General features: G+C 46.4%; 1 protein-coding gene across 1 annotated transcript in view; it reads right to left on the minus strand.

Moving 5' to 3' along the window:
* Positions 1-13,605, minus strand: part of GNL3L (guanine nucleotide binding protein-like 3 (nucleolar)-like) — a 39,713-nt gene extending 26,108 nt beyond the window's left edge. Inside the window, exons 1-4 of the mRNA XM_011992002.1 lie at positions 13,472-13,605; positions 11,359-11,424; positions 1,695-1,756; positions 480-668 (exon numbers count right to left, since the gene is read on the minus strand). Of these exons, the coding sequence (XP_011847392.1) occupies positions 480-668; positions 1,695-1,756; positions 11,359-11,374 (267 nt within the window). The 5' untranslated portion in view covers positions 11,375-11,424; positions 13,472-13,605. The remainder of the gene's footprint in view (positions 1-479; positions 669-1,694; positions 1,757-11,358; positions 11,425-13,471) is intronic.
* Between the last annotated feature and the right edge of the window lie 212 nt (positions 13,606-13,817).

Below are 13,817 nucleotides of genomic sequence, written 5' to 3' on the forward strand. Positions count from 1 at the left end.
TAATCCCAGCTACTAAGGAGGCTGAGGCAGGAGAATCGCTTGAACCCGGGTGGTAGAGGTTGCAGTGAGCCGAGATCACACCATTGCACTCCAGCCGGGGCAACAAAGTGAAACTCTGTGTCAAAAAAAAAAGGATAAGAAAGAGGAAAAAGTGGCAAAAGAGACTGTCAGTGGCTAGTCAAAGAAGAAGAAAGACATCCAGGAGAGTGAAATGACAAGAAAGTCCACGTGCTTCAAAGAAAGCATGGCCTCAAATGCTGAGCATTCTGATAAGATGAGGGAAGAACACTATCCATGAATGTGATGTCAGGGAAGGCGCTGATGAGGCCAGCAGGGGTAGTGTCAGCAGAGCAGTGGAAACATAAGCCGGACAGCAATGGACTGGGTGGTGAGCAAATGGTGACATAAATCCAGTATCATGGTAACCTCCCTTTCTCCCGGCTTCCACAAATAGGCTCAACAACCCTAACAACTCTTGCCTTTGCCCTTCCATTCAACACTTCTGCAGACCTGGCATTCAAGGCAGGCCCTCTCTCTCCCCACCAAGGCAAAAAGCTTACCCTCTTCTTCTTTAATTCAGTCTCTCGATTGGCATGATCATTGAGGTGAACAAAATGAGGTGCAGAGGGCACTTTGGAGGTTGCTTTCTTCCCATTTTGCTTTGCAGTCTGGCCACCACACAAGAGAAAAAAAACAGAGGTAATGAACCCATGGAAATCACCTCAAAAAGGCAGCAAGAAGCCCTAGAAGGAAGACAATATCCCCTCATAAATGCCCCTTCTATCTCTCAATCCTCTCATCCTCCCACTCCCAAGGTGAGCAGCAGGAGTTAAAGCTTCTCAGAGAAGTGTAGTTGTGGGGACAAAGAAAGGAGAGGTAGGCAAAAAGGGTTCCATCCCCAAAGATCTGCCTGTCTGGCTGGTAGAGCTCCTCTCTCCCATAGCCAGGCAGGGACTGACAAGAGACCTATCAGAGGGGAAGGGCAGCTGGGAAGGTTTCCCAAGGCCCAGGGAAAACCTTTCCAGACAAGTGACTCTCAAAAGAGTGGTCCTCAGACCAGCAGTAGTAGCAGCACCTGGGAGCTTGCTAGAAATACAAATCATCGGATGCCATGCCAGACCTACTGAATCAGAAACTCTGAGGTGGGGCCCAGCAATCGATGTTTTCCCCCATCCTCCAGGTGATTCTAGAGGACTGGTTAAAGTCTGAGAGCTTCACCCACGCTAAACTGTGAGAACCCAAGCATTCTCTGGCCTATACCTTCTTCTCCTTGCTCTTTCCCAAGCCTTACTTACCTACACCTTTCCCAGCAGGACCAGGAGATCCAGGAACCAAAGATGATGTTTTGGCCTCCCTCTTCTCCATAAGAAACAGGGACTTGAGAATCAGACAGTCTCAAATCCCAGTTGTGTTACCTTGAACCTAGGAACTTTCTCACTGACAGTTTTCTCAACTAAAACATGGGGATAATGATAATCCCTACCAAGGTAAATCAAGCACGAAGCTGCATATGGCTTGGGAAAAATGCTGCTGATTCTCTGCTGTGGCCACCCAGAAAGGGAGGGAAAGCCAGATCCACTGACTCCAATGTGGCACTCTGTCCAGAGTCACCCAATATTTACTGGGTTTAGTGGGCCTCTCCCGGGACAAGCAACCTGCTCTTGACCTTCCCATCAACAACAGGCATGCCTTACCTGAGGGCAGGGCCAACTTATCTTCCTGTGGCCCTTGGAACCTTCACTTGGCTTTTTATTTTCTACAAAAGAAAAAAAAGAAAGAAAAGAGCCATCATCTACCTACTCGATATTTGTTGACACCTGAATCAAGGCCAGGCCACACTGGGAACCTAGCTAGGAAGCCTCAGATACCATGTCTGTCTAGATCCAGCACAAGACAAGAGATGCGGATGGCAGCAATAGTATTGGAGGAAGTACTGGATATAATGTTTGCAACATTATTACATTGCAAACGCAAATAATTCTGAGACGAATTCTGTACAGAGAGTAACCTGAATGTGTGCTTGTGACTCCTCTTTCCCCCAGAGCTTCCTACTGGGGGCAACTCAACAAGTGCCAGGCTGAGGTGAGGGAGTTTTTTTAAGTGCCAGGCTGAGGTGAGGGAGTTGGCAGCATAAGAAGGTAATCTAAGGAGTCCCAGCCCACTAAGCCTGGGCAGATGCCCTCAGTATGTAGGGAAACAACTGTCCCTTCCTGCTGACCCTGCTCAGGCCATTGCCTCCAAAGGGACTTGACCCACTCAGATAAAATGCTGCCGCCTGCCTCAGATACAAAAAGGAGAGATCTACCACTTCTCCAATCATGACTTAGCAAAGCCCAGGAACTTATGAGGCCTCTCCCCTTCTTCAATAAGAAGTCCCATCTCTCATCCCGTTCACAGTTGGCCTATTAGAAAGAATGGCTCCCTTTAATTCTTACCACCTTCACAGGGGCTCAAGGAATTCCTACAGAGACAGGAGTTTCTAGAAGGTCAGGATATATACAAACAAATATATTATATGAGCAGCTCAAGAATACCACACAGAGAACAGGCTCCACAATCACATCAGTTGGCTCCCACTGCAGAGTTAATGTAGGAAACAGAACTTAAATTCTATTGCAAATTCTTTTTTTTTTTTTTTTTTTTTTTTGAGACCGACCCTTGCTCTATTGCCCAGGATGGAGTGCAGTGGTATGATCTGGGCTCACTGCAACCTCTGTCTCCCAGGTTCAAGCAGCTCTCCTGCCTCAGCCTCCCAAATTCATATACAAAAATACGAATTTTTATATTTTTAGTAGAGACGGGGTTTTGTCATGTTAGCCAGGCTAGTCTCGAGCTACTGCAAATTCTTAAGGAGAATCAAGAAGATACTTCAAAGGAACTGTGTGAGAAAAAAAGATTTCCCAAAACTTGACACTGAATAAAAATTCAAAAGCCAGGTGCAGTGGCACATGCCTGTAGTCCCAGCTACATGGGAGGTTAAGGTAGGAGGATCCCTTGAGCCCAGGAGTTCTAATCCAGCCTGGGCAACATAGCAAGACTCCATTTCTCAAAAAAAATACACAAACACAGACTGCTCTAACAGTCAAAACTGAAGTTGGTCACATTGGCACCTGCCTGTTGCTAGCTGGGAGGCTGAGGCAAGAGGATCACTTGACCTTAGGAGTTCGAGAACAGCCTAGGCAACATAGTGAGACTCTGTCTCTTAAAAAAAATTCAATAGAAATAGTGAAAAACAAAAAAGACATCACTAACAATCAAATTAATAAGCTAGAAGACCAAAGGAGGGAGCTTACTTAGAGCAAAAATTCAAAGAAATGGAAATGATGAGCAAAAATATAAAAGAAAAAATGGACAATAGAGCCAAGAAAGCTAAAATCTAAACAACAGGAGTTCCTGAAACAGAAAAGGGTACAAATGGAGAAGCAATAATTTTCTGAAATAACAGATGAAAGTTCCTTAAGTTGAACATAGGCTTGAGGTTTCAGATTGGACAGAAACAGGTAGCAACAAGATTAACAACCAAGGCTGGGTGCCATGGCTCACCCTGTCATCCCAGCATTTTGGGAGGCTGAAGTGGGAGGATCGCTTGACACCAGGAGTTTGAGACTAATCCAGGCAACATAGTGAGACCTCGTCTATACAAAAAAAATTTTTAATTAGCCCAGTGTGGCGGCGCGCACCCGTAGTCCTAGCTCTCAGGAAGCTGAGGCAGGAGGACTGGTTGATCCCAGGAGTTCAAAGTTACAGTGAGCTACGATGGCACCACTGCACTCCAGCCTGGACAACAGAGATCCTGCCTCAAAAAAAAAAAAAAAAAAAAGAAAAGAAAAGAAAAAAAAAAAGATTAACAACCAAAAAGACATACCCTGAACATATCCTGATGAAATTTCTGAACTCCAAAGATAAAGAGAGAAAATTCTAACCAATAGATCACTCTTACTATGTGAAGGTAAAAAAAAGACATTTTCAGGTGAGCAAAGATTACCATCTGTCTTTTTTTCTTTTCTTTCTTTCTTTTTTTTTTTTCTTTTTTTGAGACAGAGTCTTGCTCTGTCACCCAGGCTGGAGTGCAGTGGTGCCACCTCAGCTCACTACAACCTCCACCTCCTGGGTTCAAGGAAATCTCCTGCCTCAGCCTCCGGAGTAGCTGGGATTACAGGTGTGCACCACTGTGCCTGGCTAATTTTTGTATTTTTACAAAAGATGGGGTTTTGCCATGCTGGCCAGGCTGGTCTCAAACTTCCGGCCTCAAGTCATTGGCTCGCCTCAGCCTCCCAAAGTGCTCGGATTACAGGCATGAGCCACCACGCTTGGCCCTGTGTTTCCTTTTGGATAAAACTACTGGCAAAATAAAAATTAAATCAGAATAAAGATCCCAAGCAAAAGGAAACAAATAGTGGTGGGCAGGAAATCTACTAAAACTTATCACTGAGGCCAGGAGTGATGGCTCACAGCTACAATCCCTGCACTTTGGGAGGCCAAGGCGGGTAGATCACTTGAGCTCAGAAGTTCAAGACCAGTCTGGCCAACATGGTGAAACCCATCTCTACTAAAAATACAAAAATTAGCCAGGCGCGATGGCACACAACTGTAATCCCAGCTACTCAGGAGACTGAGGCAGGAGAATCTCTTGAATCCGGGAGGTGGAGGCTGCAATGAGCCGAGATGGTGTCACTGCACTCCAGTTTGGACAGCACAGTGAGACTCCATCTCAAAAAAAAAAAAAAAAAGAAAGAAAGAAAGAAAAGAAAATCACTGAACATAAACAAGCAAGCTCTCATGTGGCTAAGAACTGGAAGATATATTAAGAAAGGATTCTAAGGGCCAGCCGCAGCGGCTCACGCCTATAATCCCAGCACTTTGGGAGGCCGAGGTAAGTGGATCATTTAAGCTCAGTAGTTCAAGACCAGCCTGGGCAACATGGTGAAACCCCGTCTCTACAAAAAAATGCAAAAATCAGCTGGGGGCCAGGTGCGGTGACTCGCGCCTGTAATCCCAGAACTTTGGGAGAGCAAGGTGGATGGATCACTTGAGGTCAGGAGTTTGAGACCAGCCTGCCCAATGTGGTGAAACCTCGTCTCTACTAAAAATACAAAAATTAGCTGGGTGTGTTGGCACACGCCTGTAATCCCAGCTACTCGAGAGGCTGAGGCAGGAGAATTGAGTGAATCCAGGAGGTGGATGTTGCGGTGAGCCAAGATCGCACCACTGCACTCCAGCCTGGGCGACACACCAAGACTCTGTCTCAAAAAAAAATTAGCCAGGTGTGATGGCACATGCCTGTTGTCCCAGCTACTCAGGAGGATGAGGCAGGAAGATCACTTGAGCCCAGGAGGCAGAGGTTGCAGTGAGCCATGATCACACCACTACACTCTAGCCTGGCCGACAGAGTGAGACCCTGTCTCAAAAAAACAAACAAACAAAAAAAAGGATTCTTAAAATCCAAGAAGCATATCATAAGGAAATAGTTCAGAACTGAAATATCAAATGATTTCAACAAAATCCAGAAATCAAGTAATGGGGGTTGGAAAAGCAAAAGCATGAAAGCATGCTAAAGGTTTCATTTTGAAAGGGTAGGTTACAAAATAGTCATTATTTAACTTTGGTAAAGTGATAGAGAAATACAGAATTAATTATGTTTGATATAAATATGAATACAATTACCAACATAACTTTAATTACCAATGGAGAATTGTTTAAAAACTTCATCAAAGTTAGCAAAGCATAAATAAGGGAATAGGAGGAAACAAAATAAACAATAAATATAAAATAAGATGGTACAGGGCCGTGCATGGTGGCTCACACCTGTAATCCCAGCACTTTGGAAGGCTGAGGTGGGCGCACCACGAGATCAGGAGTTCGAGACCAGCCTGGCCAACATGGTGAAACCCTGTCTGCACTAAAAATACAAAAATTAACTGGGTATGGTGGCAGGCACCTGTAATCCCAGCTACTCAGGAGGCTGAGGCAGGAGAATCGCTTGAACCCAGGAGGCGGAGGTTGCAGTGAGCTGAGATCGCACCATTGCACTCCAGCCTGGGTGACAGGGCGAGACTGCGTCTCAAAAAAATAAATAAATAAATAATAAGACAGTAGAAATCTGACCAGACATAAACGTCTCATAACAAATGTGAATGGGTCAAATTTAAATAAACAGTATAAATAAACACAAAACAGACCTCCAGTCTCCTTTCTTCTGAAGTACTCATGTTGCAACAACAACAACAAAAAAAATGTGAGGTTTGGAATGAACCAGGTCTGGACATTTTACTCAACAATTTCCATCAGCCTAACTTCCCTGGAAACTGAGTGCCTGCAATGGATACAAGCACACAATGAAAGAAAATACATCACTTGGAGAGAAAAAGAATGTGCTTCAGAGGGGAGAAGAGAAGCGGGGAGGGAAAAAGAAGGGGGTACAGTCAGTCATCCCTCCCAGCACTCAGGAGCCTCTGCTCATAGATTTTTCAACAACTCCAGAGAGAAAACAGCTACCATTTTATAACCAGCAGATATTCTTACTCTGGCTCAACAACTACCTAGCTATATGACCTTGAAGAATTTTTTAAAACCTCTCTGAGCCTCAATGCATCCACCAACATCATCTAGGCCTAAAATCACCAATTTATCAGTACTCAAAAGCAGATCTCTGTATTCGTTAATCCCATACCTCCCATACTGTCACCCACAGATGTCCCTGTACACCCACTGACTTCATTCCTCTCATCCTTCCTCTGCCGTAGCATCAAACTCCCCACAACATTCTCTGAAACTCCCACCTGGGTGATCAACACTCCCCTAACAACCTCTCCCTGGGATCAATTCCCCAAGCTCCTGCCTTGAGACTTGGCTCTCCCAAGGACAATGCTTCACTTGCAGGCCTCTCAAAAGGTGGTGGTTGTTTTCACTGGCACATGTTTATCCTGGGGTCAGTAGGTAGAGAACGTAGTCCTCCAGACTCACCAGTGCCAAGCTGAGACTATTTTTCCCTCTTGTTAAAAAGAAAAAAACAAAACAAAAAACAAAACAAAACAAAAAAAAACCAGGTGTGGTAGCTCACACCTGTAATCCCAGCACTTTGGGAAGCCAAGGTGGGAGGACTGTTTGAGCTCAGTAGTTCAAGACCAGCCTGGACAACACAGAAAGACCCTCATCTCTACTGAAAAAAAAAAAAAATTAGTGGGGCATAGTGGCAAATGCCTGTAGTCCCAGCTACTCAGAAGGCTGAGGCAGGAGGATCGCTTGAGCCCAGGAGGTTGAGGCTGCAATGAGCTATGACAGCACCACTACACTCCAGCCTGGGTGACAGAGTGAGACTCCATCTCAAAAAATGTGTGGAGAGGGATACGATAAAAACCCTGCTCTTTTTGAGGCCCCAACTAGGCTGCTATGCCTGTCATCTATGACTTACTTTTCCTCATCTATTGAAGCACCTGGTTCATTGCTTTTCTTTCGACCCAACTCCTGCCACCAACAACCTGGGTGACTTTGGAGATCACCAGGCAACCCTTCCAACAATCTAGATTTCCCACTTCCTTGACATCTTCACCTCCAAGGATCTCCACTCAATCATAGCCACTCACCCACCCATTCCTATGGTTACACCTATGGGGGAACGACCTGTAACTGCTTGGACTTCTGAAAGCAGTCTCAGACACCCCTCTGTCCTATCTTCAAGCCCATTTGTGCAACCTCTTGGAGACCTGAACGTTCTACTCAGTTCCTTAATTGTCAGCCATCCTTCTTCCCTTCCTGACCAGCTAGCATCCCACAGTCTATTACAATCGCACTTCTGCACAAAGCCGCAATTCCTTTGCCCCTCCATTGTCCTACTATGACATGTTTATCAGTGTTTGGTAACCAACCAGCAGGCAGACAAGGCAGGCAGGTAGGCAAGTTCCATGGATTATACACCTGTGCCACCAACACCAATAGTTGTAAACTTTTTTTTTTTTTTTGAGACGAAGTCTCGCACTGTCACCCAGACTGGAGTGCAATGGCGCGATCTCAGCTTACTACAACCTCCACCTCCCGGGTTCACGTGATTCTCCTGCCTCAGCCTCCCAAGTAGCTGGGATTACAGGCACACACTACCACACTCGGCTAATTTTTTGTATTTTTAGTAGAGATGGGGTTTCACTATGTTGGCCAGACTGGTCTCGAACTCCTGACCTCGTGATCTGCCCGTCTTGGCCTCCCAAAGTGCTGGGATTACAGGCGTGAGCCATCTTGCCCTGCCAGTTGTAAACTTTTTAAGTGGTAGAACACTCCCCACTTAAAAAATAACTACTCAAACATGAACAGTGGCCAGGCGCCGTAGCTCATGCCTGTAATCCCAGCACTTTGGGAGGCCGAGGCAGGTGGATCCCTTGAGGTCAACAGTTGGAGACCAGCTTAGCCAACATGGCGAAACCCTGTCTCTACTGAAAATACAAAAAAAATAGCCGGGCGTGGTGGTACGCACCTGTAATCCCAGCTACTCAGGAGGCTGAGGCAGAAGAATCGCTTGAGACCAGGAGGCAGAGGTTGCAGTGAGCCGAGACCATGCCATTGTACTCCAGCCCGGGCAACAGAGCGAGACTCCATCTCAAAAAAATAAAAAATAGGCCAGGCATGGTGGCTCACACGTATAAACACAGCACTTTGGGAGGCCAAGGCGGGCAGATCACTTGAGGCCACAAGTTCAAGACCAGCCTGGCCAACATGGTGAAATCCTGTCTCTACTAAAAATATAAAAATTAGCTGGGTGTGGTGGCAGGCGCCTATAATCCCAGCTACTCGGGAGGCTGAGGCAGGAGAACTGCTTGAACCGGGAGGCGGAGGTTGCAGTGAGCCAAGATCTTGCAGTGAGCCACGATCCTGCCACTGCACTCCAGCCTGGGGTACAGAGCAAAACTTCATCTCAAAAAAAAATTTTTTTTAATGTAAAAATAAAAAATAGGCTGGTCGCAGTGGCTCATGCCTGTAATCCCAGCACTTTGGGAGGCAAGGCGGGAGAATCACCTGAGGTCAGGAGTTCAAAACCAGTCTGGCCAACATGATGAAATCCCATCTCTACTAAAAATTTAAAAATTAGACAAGTGTGGTGGCAGGCACCTATAATCCCAGCTACTAGGGTGGCTGAGGCTGGAAAATCGCTTGAGCCCAGGAGGCAGAGGTTGCAGTGAGCTGACATCACACCACTGTACTCCAGCCCGGGCAGACAGAGCGAGACTCTGTCTCAAAAAAAATAAAAAATTTAAAAGAATGCACAACAGTTAAAACTGCATTTGAACACTCTTCAGCACTCCTCAAAAACATTCCCAGACTTGATCATCATCATTTGGGTCCAAGATATCCCCAGCCCAGAGTGCAGACAGCTGCACCACACGGTACCTCCCCTCATCTTTCCCAGCAATCATCCCAGTTAGTCTGATCATTAATTGCAATTTACCAGTGAAGGTCTTGGTTTTGTGTGCACATAGGAAGTTTTTCTATTCAATTTTCACCATTTTCCTCACTAATGTAGATGTGTAGAATTATTTTTTATTTTTAACAGGTAATAGTCATATGATTCCAAAATAAAAAGGTGTCATTTTGAGAGGTCTCCCTCCCATGCTTGTCCCTATCCATTGCAGTCCCCTCACTGCCACAAGAAAGCACTTTATTAGTTTTTATGCATCATTTTCTTTATGTAAATACCAATATATATTCTTATTTCCTCCCATTTTCTTCCATAAAAGATAGCATACTGTAGTCCTGTGGGCCAACTTCTTTCAGTTAGCAAATCTGAACATCTTTCCATCTAATAGTCTTTCCACACAATACAGTTTTTACATATAATCTTTCTATACAATACTTCTTTATTTTTTAAACAGCCAGAATTCTTAAGTATGCATACAGCCTACTTTATTTAACCAGGTAATTTTTGTCTTTTCCATCACTATCAATATTTTTATCATCTAGTATTAGATGTTCCTAAATAAAGTATAATTACCACCTTTCTTGTGTTACTTATAAATATGATTATTTGGTCGGGCATAGTGGTTCACGCCTGCAATTCCAGCACTTTGGGAGGCCAAGGCAGGCGGATCACTTGAGGTCAGGAGTTCGAGACCAACCTGGCCAACAGGGCGAAACCTCGTCTCTACTAAAAATACAAAAATTAGCCAGGTGCAGTGGCAGGCACCTGTAATCCCAGCTACTCCAGAGGCTGAGGCAGGAGAATCGCTTGAGCCCAGGAGGTGAAGGTTGCAGTGAGCCGAGATGGCACCACAGCTCTCCGGCCTGGGTGACAAAGCAAGACTCCATCTCCAAAAAACATGCAAATTAAAATTTTTAAAAAAGTATGATTATTTGCTTTTGGTATTAACAGTATGATTCTTGATGACATTTTTATGATTATATAAAAAATGTATTAAGTTTTTTCCCACCAGGCTGTCCACTGGCAGGGCCAGCACTCACACATAAAACAGAGCCACTGGGTTGCACAATCCTCATCCAGCCCACCTAGTGCCAGTGTACTATCCAAATGTTATCATTTTCTTTTCTTTTTTTGTTTTGTTTTTTCTTTTTTTCTCTTTTTTTTTTTTTTTGAGATAGCGTCTCAGTCTGTTGCCCATACTGGAGTGCAGTGGCATGATCTTGGCTCACCACAACCTCTGCTTCCCAGGCTCAAGCAATTCTCCTCTGCCTCAGCCTCCCAAGCAGCTGGGATTACAAGCACGCTCTTAACCACTAGTACAACTTATGGTACCAACTGATAGAGAAAAATGTTAGGACATGTTGGGGTTATAGGCAGTGTGATATGTCATTTATTGCAATTCACCTCAGATCAAATTACTTAACCTTGCTAAGCCTCAGTTTCCTCATCTATAAATTGAGAATGGGGCATAAGGGAAACATTCTCTGACAAGGAAGTCAGGAAGACAGCAATGATACCATATGAAAAAGACCCAAACCGAGTGATCTGAAACATATTCAGCAGTTTTTAGAAGTTGCTGTGAAGGCCGGGGGCAGTGGCTCACGCCTGTAATCCCAGCACTTTGGGAGGTCAACAGGGGCAGATCACTTGCGGTCAGGAGTTCGAGACCAGCCTGGCCAACATGGTGAAACTCCGTCTCTACTAAAAATACAAAAAGTAGCCTGGCATGGTGGCACACATCTATAATCCCAGCTGCTCGGTAGGCTGAGGCAGGAAATGCTTGAACCCTGGAGGCAGAGGTTACAGTGCACTGAGATTGCACCACTGCACTCCAGCCTGGGTGACAGAGCAAGATTCCGTCTCAAAACAAAACCAAAACAACGAAAAGTTGCTGTGAAATTCTATGAATATTCATTAAAAGCACAGGATTGGGAGGGGTGGTAAAGGAAACTCACTGTGTCTAAGTTTCATCGCGATGACCAGCTTGAAAGCAGATAGGTTCAAATCTGCTTGTTCTCCTCCTGTAAGAATGGACGAAAAAGCAATTTGAAGACAGCTGGGAACTACAATGCCACAAGCCCCCTCCTAAGTCCCCTAAAGGTAAAATGTTAAAGAACATTATGAGGAAGCCGTAATAACTAGGAAAACTGGGAGAAGCTGAAGCTAGAGCCTCATATGGCTGAGTCCACACAGAGAAGGAAGTGTCATATTACCCAAAGGGAGGAATAGGTCTCAACCTCATCCCGGGTGGAGTCAGTGGCTCAAAGCATCAGATGAGGTCTTTGGTTCTTATTCCTCCACACTATAGTGTTATATTCTAGGTAGAAGACTAGTGCTAAACACCTCCACACTGAGGGGAAAGGGGCACGCAAGGATGGTCTACTTCTATATGGGGTGATAATAGTGCCTCTTTTCCCAAGTAGGGGATTCTATACCTCATCTACCCTGGGAGAGGTGGTGGGGAAGGGCGTAAATAGAGCCCAGGAGTCTACCCTGGGGAAAAGGGGCCTGAGAACAGGGATTCTTACCTGAGTGTCTATATGGACTGAGATAAGTACAAAATCTTGGAGGAGGGGGTAAAAATCTGTGCCTGCATATGCCTGGGGTCTATACCTCAGTGATTTGGGTTGGGGGGATTGCCATCTGTCCCCCTACTCTGGGGTGCAGAGAAACTGGGGAAACCCACAAAGTGGCTGTGTGCATCTCTGCTGCATGGGAAAAGAATCACAGATCTGTTTATCTCTAGATTGTGGGGATGGGTCCTGCGTCTCTTTACCCTGGAGAGGGCTGAGGTGCGGGATCGATATGCCTGATTCCACAACTATGCAGCTTTGAATAAGCAGGTCTGCACCTTACCTGCAGTGAGCTATTCTGGACCCTTCTATGGGAGGTGGACTGTGACAACTTTCATCTTTTATGCTGGTTGAAGTGAGCAGCACACTAACACTGAAAGAAATAGGGGCTCTGGTTCTCTGCATGGGTGGTGTGTGGAAGGGGCAGGCAATGCAGCTATAAATTAGTAGATCAGCCCTAATACTTGGGGGTGGGGGCGTCTGTGATTCTACCCTGGGTGGAGAGAAACAGATCTGAGCTCCACTACCTTGGGTAAAGGGGAGAGACCGTAGGCACTGCACTGCCGGGTAATCAACGATGTCACTCCCTCTCAACATTACAGGGAGGGAGACCTGCATATCTGCTCCTGTGGGGTATCTCCCTTGCTACATTTAGTGATGCTAAATCTTTGGGGGAGGTAGGGGAGGTAGGGGGATGATCTGTGTCTACCTCAAAAGGAGAGGAACACATCTGAGCCCCTCTACCCCCATGGCCCCTCAAGGGGCAGATCTGTCTCTTCATGGATTAAGGTCTGTTTCTGTTCGGGTGCTTCGAAAAATTACACATTCGGTAAAACGGGGGCTACAGAAGTAGGGATCAGGTCTGATTCTCCACAATGGGGACTCAATCTAACCTAGGAGGAGGGGGCAATCGGCTTAGTTGTCTATAGGATGAGGCCTGTATCTGCAACCACTTTGGGAACGGGTGAGTTAGGGAGGGACACTGAGCGCTCTAGGTCTACGCGAATGGGGAGGAGGTGCCCTCCCTCTGTATATTAAATGTTTCTAAGCTCCTCTATACTGGTATGGGGGCAGATATATCAAAGCGTCTGTCTGTCCTGAGGAGGTGCCTCGAGGCGGCTGTCTAGAGTCAAGCCAAGGAAATGCCTTAAGTCGGGAGAAGTCTGCGATGCTCAGCTGGGTTGAGGGAGATGTCTCTACACGGTTGGGGTGGATGTCCCCCATTCCTTCGGTGGGTCGACTCCTGTCTATACAGGGTGAATGCAGAATGCAGCCTCACTATCTTGAGGACGATCAACGCTTCACCACACAAGTGAAGTTTGTCCCTCTCTACACCGTGTGTCCCGGGTCTACACCTTTCTAGGTGGGATGGGGCAATGCCCCTCTCCCGGCAAACTCCACTCCGCGAAAAGGCAATTAGGCGCGTCTCCACGTGCGCCGCGAACCCTGCCCCTCTTCCGGGTCCTTCTACTCTGGAAAGGATCCGGCTGTTTACCTCTCTATTCCAGGCTGGCGGGCATCTCTGGTTTCACATCCAATACACGATCCTAACTGCCCGGCCGTCTAGGTGAGAAAAGAGGAGAGTAGTTTCTTACCTACACTTCTGGCGGAGATCTGAGAAGCGAGGGCAACACGACAAGTTGGTTGGGCGAGCAGATGCTCTCTCGCAGCTAGGCTCCGACTTCCGGATCCCAGGCCGGCGGCGCCCGACTCCGCCCACTGTGCGTTCTCCGCGAGGGGACGGGGCTTCTGACTGACAGCTCGCGCCCGCCCGTCCCTTCCTCGCGACCACGCTGGCCCCGCCTCCTGGCTGCCCCGTAGGTAAGGAAATAGCCGAGGAG

This window comes from Mandrillus leucophaeus, unplaced genomic scaffold (assembly GCF_000951045.1).
Source record: "Mandrillus leucophaeus isolate KB7577 unplaced genomic scaffold, Mleu.le_1.0 Scaffold400, whole genome shotgun sequence".
In the NCBI taxonomy this organism is placed as follows: Eukaryota; Metazoa; Chordata; class Mammalia; order Primates; family Cercopithecidae; genus Mandrillus; species Mandrillus leucophaeus.